The sequence below is a fragment of the Peromyscus californicus genome, unplaced genomic scaffold (genome assembly GCF_007827085.1).
Source record: "Peromyscus californicus insignis strain IS unplaced genomic scaffold, ASM782708v3 Scaffold_4__1_contigs__length_199733344, whole genome shotgun sequence".
Lineage (NCBI taxonomy): Eukaryota > Metazoa > Chordata > Mammalia > Rodentia > Cricetidae > Peromyscus > Peromyscus californicus.
The window spans coordinates 48623303-48631479 of record NW_026294562.1 but is presented as its reverse complement, the minus strand read 5'-3'; the positions used below and the strand labels follow the sequence as shown (position 1 = coordinate 48631479).

At 38.3% G+C, this 8177-nt stretch overlaps 1 protein-coding gene across 1 annotated transcript; it reads left to right on the top strand.

Annotated features, from left to right (window-relative positions):
• The first annotated feature begins 6518 nt into the window (after nucleotides 1–6518).
• LOC128123743 (olfactory receptor 10Q1-like) lies at nucleotides 6519–7478 on the top strand. The gene has a single exon (XM_052760062.1). The coding sequence runs from the start codon at nucleotides 6519–6521 to the stop codon at nucleotides 7476–7478; it is 960 nt and encodes a 319-aa protein (XP_052616022.1).
• The last annotated feature ends 699 nt before the right edge of the window (nucleotides 7479–8177 follow it).

The following is an 8177-nucleotide window of genomic DNA, read 5'->3' as shown; positions in this document are numbered from 1 at the left end:
GATTTTCACCAGGTAGAGCCACCTTAAAGATGCAAAACAATTTGCACAACACTCCAAGTAGCTTTTGGGGAATAGAATAGGAAGATTAGATTTGATATTGTAAATTGAAGATGAACAAGTTCCCATTATAGTCAATCCTAGACTGATCTAGGGCTTCATCACCAAAAGTCCTTTCAAGCTACTCATTGATAGTTTGAAAGCATCTTTTATTTTAGTACTGAAGACCTTTCTCCATGTACAAAAAGCCAAGCCAAGCAAAAGTTAGAACTTCTGTTTCCCAACTAGTTCGATGCATGCCTTCATTTTGAGGATCAGGTCTCCTGCATGTATTCACTGTTAGTGGAGAGCCATTGAAATCTATTCTTCCTCTGCTTTTTAGCCCTATATTTTCCATCACACTATTGCTTATTCTTATCATCATCTTCATGACTGTTATTATTATTTTGGCTTACCTTTTAAAATTTTTATACTATACAAACATGGGGAAAGAGTAGGAGAAAAGTCAAACCATTCAGTTCTTTTGCCAAAAAGTTTTACCATTTGATTCTTTACACGAGGCAAGCAAATTTTCTCATGTGATCATTGTGGAGTTGTTAAGAGCCCCTCTTTGGACTCTATACAATTATGTCATTCCTTGAGAAGGATAATGAAGTTTCTCCCTTTGCTCCTGAAAATTCCTTTTGCGTATGAAAGCCACCACATCACCTCTTGATGTGGCAGTTTCTTCTACCTCAGCAGCCTGTTTGTTAATTAATATCCTATTAATTGTGTCTTGAGCTTCAGTGTTTGTTATTGCTGCACTATCAGAATCATACTGATGTTTTCTTTACTGATGTCTACATTTTCTTAATTATGTTTTAAATTGTTCTATGTAAATGAGGAGAGACATATACTTAAGGCATGAACAGGTGCTCAGCTCTACATTAATCCATTTGGATGCAAATTCTGGCATCAGGCATGCCAATAACCACCATATGCATTTGCAATGAGCTTAATCTCTAAAGACCTCAATTGTAATAGATAGGGCTATAAAAAGGTAGGATTACATGTCTCAAAGTTTTTAAACATTCAATTTTATGTGTATCTTGTAAATGGGTATACATATGACCTATAGCTACAGATTTCTGTGGTCTCATAATTCTCTGAGATTTTGAAGAACATTTTGATTTTGTATATACAGTGGATTGGTATTATGCACATAATACCCATTGTTATGCTATCAATCATTCACAAAGGAGTAACCACAAACCAATGAATTTATCATCATTAACCAACAGGCCATTTCAACAAGAACATCAATAGTTTAATTGTTGTGCTTTCCACTGTATATTGATCTGCTGAACCCACCTCAAAAAAGTTCTTTGGTATTGCATAGGATAAAAAAATTTAAATAGATAGATATTAGTCAGAGAAAAGTCACAATCTGTGTGAATCTTGAGTGACTGTAGAATAATCTGTAGAAGGAGCCATTAAACACAGATTGGTTTTGAAGGAAATTTAGAGATCCTGAAATTTTACAACTTAAGTCAATTTATTTGAAATAAAATAAAATAAATTTGGGGATACATAAATAAGAGTGAAAAAATGGAAAGTTTTGTCTTTACATATAACAGTAATGTAAATGATAGTTAAATTAGTGAAGCCAAAAGCTGAAAAATTTTCACCTGACCTTCCCAATGAAGTTAATTAGACACTCAGAAATCAGAAAATATACTCAAGAGCAGGGTTAATGTAGTCTCTAAGAACAGATATGGAGAGAGCTATAGAATAATATGAGCAGTAGTTTCTTTCAGTCTATGAGTTTGTATGGATTATTAGTTGACAAAGAAAGGAAAAGATGAATACCTTTGACCTAGCCAGCCATGAGTTTTGGGGCCAGTTAATGGTCCCAGGCATCAAATTCCTTCTTGTTGAGTGGATCTTAAATCCAAGCATAATATGATTGGCTACTCCTATAACATTAGTTATATTAGTTATATATCAATATTGCACCAGTGAGAATATTAAGCTAGGTCACTGGTTATTGTTGCCCAATGGGTTCACAGCTGACAAGATGTAATTACTTTTTTCCCTAATATCACACATACTACCTTCCAGCACTCTGAAATCCAGCTAGTAGGGATGAAGCTTCCAGTGTGATTTATCCATGTCCTATAATGCAAGTAAGGCCTTTAGCAATAAGGTTTCACATCAAGTACTGCACATATACACAAGCTCTCTCTCTCTCTCTCTCTCTCTCTCTCTCTCTCTCTCTCTCTCCCTGTGGATTGTAGCATGTTTTTCCTTTGCTTTATGGCTAATATCCACTTATGACTGGGTGCATACCATGTTTGTCTTTGTGGGTCTGGGTTATCTCAGTCAGGATGATCTTTTCTAGTTCCATCCATTTGCCAGAAAATTTCCTAATGTCACCGTTTTTAACATCTGAGTAATACTCCATTGCATAAATGTGACATTAAGTATTAAATTAGATACAAATATAGTTATTAAATTAAACACGTTTTTCTCAGTTTTCTTCTAGTACATTATAGTGGTCTGATTCATGGCTTATTTCACAGCAACTTTTAGCAACTTATAATCACCAAGTATTTTTCAAACATTCAAATGCCTCTTTTCATTAAACACTTTCATATTCACAAAGCCTTATTAGATCTTGTCACATTTAATAAAAACTAGCTTATTAAAACAAGTCATGTGATTTAGTGGATTGAGGAAAAATCAGGTGAGTTGTAAACCTCCCAGGTCCAGCCCAGATTTTGGACAGTCCTTGGTATAACGGAGTATGGATTGAGAAATAATAGATATGAAAAATGTAGATGAAGACAAAGAAAAAGACAGAGACACAAGATAGCTTCAGGAGGGCTCTGGGTCAATACCACAGTTGCCTCAAGTTTATTTCTAATGCGATTTTTGTATACTAACAAGGGTGTACAAGAGACCTCCCCCTTTCAAGGTCAGGGTACAAAGTACAAACAAGTGTAGATCCTTTCTTAATTTTCAAAACACTTTGTAACCATACTTTATAGCAAAACATCTTTTTTTTTCTGGTCTTAGTTTTTTTCCTTTCTGTTTTTTTTATTATTAAGAGATTTTTTTCTATTCATTTTACATACCAACCACAGATTCCCCTCACCTTCCTCCTCCAGCTCCTTAACCTTCCCCCACAACCCACCCCCCATTCCTACCTCCTCCAAGGCAAGGTCTCCCATGGGGAGTCAGCAGAGCCTGGTACATTCAGTTGAGGCAGGTCCAAACCCCTCCTCCTTAGACCAAGGCAAAGTGTCCCACCATAGCCACTGGGATCCAAAGAGCAGGCTCATGCACTAGAGACAGTCCTGATCCCACTGCCTGCCAGGGGGCCCCCTAAACAGTTCAAGCTAAACAACTTTCTTGCCTATCCAGAGGGCCTAGTCCAGTACCATGGGGGCTTCTCAGCTAATGGTCCACAGTTTATACATTTCCACTAGTTTGGCTGGCCATCTATGTACATTTTCCCATCATAATCTCAATGTCTCCTACTCATAGAATCCCTCCTCTCTCTCATCAATTCGACTCCTGGAGCTCAGCCTGGTGCCTGGCCATGGATCTCTTCATCTGCTTCCATCAGTCACTGGATGAGGGCTCTATGATGACAGTTAGGGTATTCAGCCATCCAATCACCAGAGTAGGGCAATTTAGGCACCATCTTGACTATTTCCAGTAGTCTAAGGTGGGGTCATCCTTGTGGATTCCTGGGAACTTCCCTAGCACCCTGTTTCTCCCTATTCCCATGACGTTTTCATTTATCATGGTATCTCTTTTCTTGCTCTTCCACTCTGTCCCTGTTCCAGCTCAAACCTTCCATTCCCCTATGTTTTCATCCCCCATCCCTTGCCCTCCATTACCCCCCCCACTAACTCCCAGCATGCTCATGTAGATCTCATCTATTTCTCCTTCACTGGACAATCCATGCATCCTTCCTAGGGTCCTCCCTGCTAGCAAGACTCCCTGGAGCTGTGAGTTGCAGCCTGGTTATCCTTTGCTTTGCATCTAGCATCCACTTATGAGTGAGTACATACCATGTATGTCCTTCTGAGTCTGGGTTACCTCACTCACTCAGGATGATATTTTCTAGTTCTATCCATTTGCCTGCAAATTTCATGATGTCATTCTTTTTCTCTACTAAGTAGTACTCCATTGTGTATATGTACCACATTTTCTTAATCCATTCTTCAGTTGAGGGGCATCTAGGCTGTTTTGAGGTTCTGGCTATTAAGAATAATGCTGTTATGAACATAGTTGAGCATGTGTCCTTGTGGTAAGATTGAGCATTCCTTGGATATATGCCCAAGAGTGGTATAGCTGGGTCTTGAGGAAGATTGAATCCCAATTTTTTGAGAAACTGCCACACTGATTTCCAAAGTGGCTGTACAAGTTTGCATTCCCACCAACAGTGGAGGAGTGTTCCCCTTGCTCCACATCCTCTCCAGCATAAGCTGTCTTCAGTGTTTTTGATCTTATGGCAAAGCATCTTGTAATTAGGCCTTGAAGTATAAGACACCTGGTAAGCATGCCTTTGGCCAAAGTATCTTATTATGCAGCCTTGCAGGACAAAACAAGCTTGACCTCTCTGACCCTGAGTCAAGATGGAATAAAGCCTCCCTGTGGAGTCTCTGTGGGCCCCCACATAAACCAACACGCTTTGTGGGATAGAAATGCTCTGATATGCTGGAAAGCAAACTGTGGATCTCTGTGTTTATGGTCAAGGGCAGCATACAGCACATTATTCAGGGAAAAATGAGGAACACTGGCTGATCTGATACATCCAGTAAGTGAAAATTGGTTCATAGATTCTCCACTGCATTTTTTGTAGTAACCACTACAGTGAGTTTATTTTTGACCCTAACATGTGCAGTTGATTTTCTTGTGTTTGCATTTGGATGATCAAGTCATGTTTCTCTGTATATTGCATTAGACAATCATGGAACAAGGCTAAACCAAAATGATGGTGAACTTTTGTTTCACTATATTTGAATTTGCTTGGATAACTTATCTTGTGCGCATGTAATTTTTGTCTTCAAGGGAAATAAAAAAAAAACCCTGCTTAAGCTTATTTTCATTAACAAACACTTTCTTGGCTTATTTTAAATGTTTATCTTCTTTCCAAGGGAAATAAAAAAAACCCTGCTTAAGCTTATTTTCATTAACAAACACTTTCTTGTTTATTTTAAATGTTTATCTTCTTTCCTTAATCTTCAGCCCTTTTTATTCTACTGTATATTATTTTAGAACATTACTTTTCTAATTGGAATGAATATGCCTGGTTTACACTATCCATGAATGTCCATTGTCTGGAGTTATGAACTGGATAAACATATACCTTAGAGATATAAAACTGTAAATCTTGCCAAGTGTGGGGGCACACAGCCATAACTCTAGTATTCAGGAAGCTAACCTGGTCTAACTAGTGAGTTTCAAGTCACACAGAGATACATAATAATACCTTTTATAAAAAGCTAAGTAGATAAATAAAACAAAAATCAAACAATAAAATAGGTGCCTTGAGTCCTCTTCAAATAAGACCTTATTATTTCATAATTTTCCCTATCCCTTCTTATAAGTTTACCAATTATATACATTGTAGGTTAAATTTTCATAGTGAATTGACTTTTTACAATTTATAATGTTATATTTTCAAAAGTTATTTATGGGAATTACTTTTCATCTTAATATTTGAATTAACTATTTAATCTTAAAAATATGTTGTATCAGTGATTGATGCAAAGCATATTATTTTACCTTACAACTTCTCTACTGTGATTCACATATTTTGATTAGTCATGAAACAACCCAGAACCTTTGTTCAGGAGTTGTTTTAATTGTATTTATCCAGGAACATAAACTACATGCCTTATAATTACATATAGAAATTAAAACACAGTTATGCTAATCTGCAGTGATAAATGTCAAGAGTGGTTATTTATGAGGAATAAGGACTGAGGGAAAATATAAAAGATGTTTTTAGGTTGTTGAAATTCTTCCATTTCTTAATGTTGACTGCTTTTTTACTAGAATACTCACTGTCTATCTCAAAAATTGAAAATTCACTTCTATTTGGATTTTCTGAAATCCTCTGTGTGTATGTTGTATCTTAATAATTATGCTTAACCAAACAGATGGCCAGAATTTCCATCTACCTAACTATAAAATGTATGCAACCCTACCTGTTTAATTAAATACAACAAAATACAAACAAAGTATTAGCTCACGTGAGTGGGATTTAAAATGCCATGTAACAAGACATACCTGGTGGAGAACCTATTGGTAGGGCTTGTTATGGGAATTTATAGGCAAGTGCCCAATTAGTGGAGATGTCCAGGGAAAATTATGTGAGATTTTATATTATGAATGTTTTACCACCAACATTGTGTTTGAAAACTAAATACTAAATAGGCAATCCCTAATAAAACTCTGATTCAGCCTCCCTGTCATTAACACAGGCAAGCAATCATTGGCTTACTTTTTCTTTTGCAGAAGACATGGTGGCTGGAAAGTGTTTCTTCAACAAATCCGACCCCCCAGAGTTCGTGTTCCGTGTATTCACCAATGTCCCTGAATTCCAGGCTCTCCTCTTCACCCTTTTCCTCCTGCTCTATCTGATGATCCTCTGTGGCAACACTGCCATAATCTGGGTGGTGTGCACCAATAGTTTCCTGCGCACACCCATGTATTTCTTCCTAGGCAGTCTGTCTCTCGTGGAAATCTGCTACATCACAGATGTAGCACCCTTGATGCTTTCCAACATCCTTGGAGCCCCAAAGCCCATGCCGTTGGCTGCTTGTGGGACACAGATGTTTTTCTTTTCTGTCTTTGGCTGCACTGACTGTTTTCTCTTGACAGTCATGGCCTATGACAGATATGTTGCCATCAGCCACCCACTACACTACAGCCTCATCATGACCCAGAAGCTGTGCGTTAAGATGGTGCTGGGCTCCTTGGGCCTGGCACTCCTTCTCTCCTTGCAGCTTACTGCCTTTACCTTTACATTGCCATTCTGTAGACATCGCCTGGAAATCAACCACTTCCTTTGTGATGTGGCTCCCATCATGCGCCTGGCCTGTGCTGACATCCATGTGAGCCAGGCAGTCCTCTATGTAGTGAGCATCCTGGTGCTGACAGTCCCATTCCTGCTGATTTGCATCTCCTATGTGTTCATTGCGTCTACCATCCTGCGCATGCGCTCTGCAGAGGGTCGTCAGAGGGCCTTCTCCACCTGCTCCTCCCACCTCACTGTGGTTTTGCTACAATATGGCTGTTGTAGCCTGGTGTACCTGAGGCCCCGCTCCAGCACTTCAGATGATGAGGCCCGCCAAATTGCTCTGGTTTACACTTTTGGTACCCCGTTACTCAACCCTCTGATTTATACCCTTAGGAACAAAGATGTCAAAGGTGCACTGAGGAACTCTCTCTTCCATAAAGCAGTACCTGACCCTAGTTGATGGCTTGGATGGGAAGACATTGAACAGAGTATTTATCAGTTAAACCAATCAACTGTAGGTGGGGTTTTTCAACGGGATTACAAACTCCCTAATAAACATCAGGGAGACTTATTATTAATTATAAATGCTCAACTGATAGCTTAGGCTTCTTATTCACTAGCTCTTACAACTTAAATTAACCCATATGTATTAATTTATGTGCTTCTACGTGGCTCATGGCTCATTACCTCAACTTCTACATGCCCTGCTTCCTGTGCATCTAGGTGGTGACTCCACCATTCTTCTTTCCAGTGTTTTCTCAATCTGGCTCTCCTGCCTAACCTCTTCCTGCATAGCTATTGGCCAGTTAGCTCCTTATTAAGCCAATGAGAGCAGCACATCTTCATAGTGATCAAAAGGATTATTTCATAGCAATCAACTCTAAAGGATAAAAAATAATACATTTATTTTCCTTCTACTTTTGGCTCTTTATTCTTTTTCCTTCGATGTGCACCATGTCAATATCTGTACTCATTTCCCAAATTGCTATGAATATAATTGCTTTTAACTTTAATTTTTTTAAAGTTCTCCTATAGCATTTGTTCCATCAGAGACAATATCTTCATGGTTAAAGACTGATGGCTTTGTACATGCTGCTTACTGAGGAAAAGTCTTCATTAAGGAAAATCCATAAAGTCACATATTATTCTCTAAGATGTA

Coding starts and splice junctions, on each gene's coding strand:
- LOC128123743 (XM_052760062.1), top strand. CDS start 6,519: ATGGTGGCTGGAAAGTGTTTCTTCAACAAATCCGACCCCCCAGAGTTC.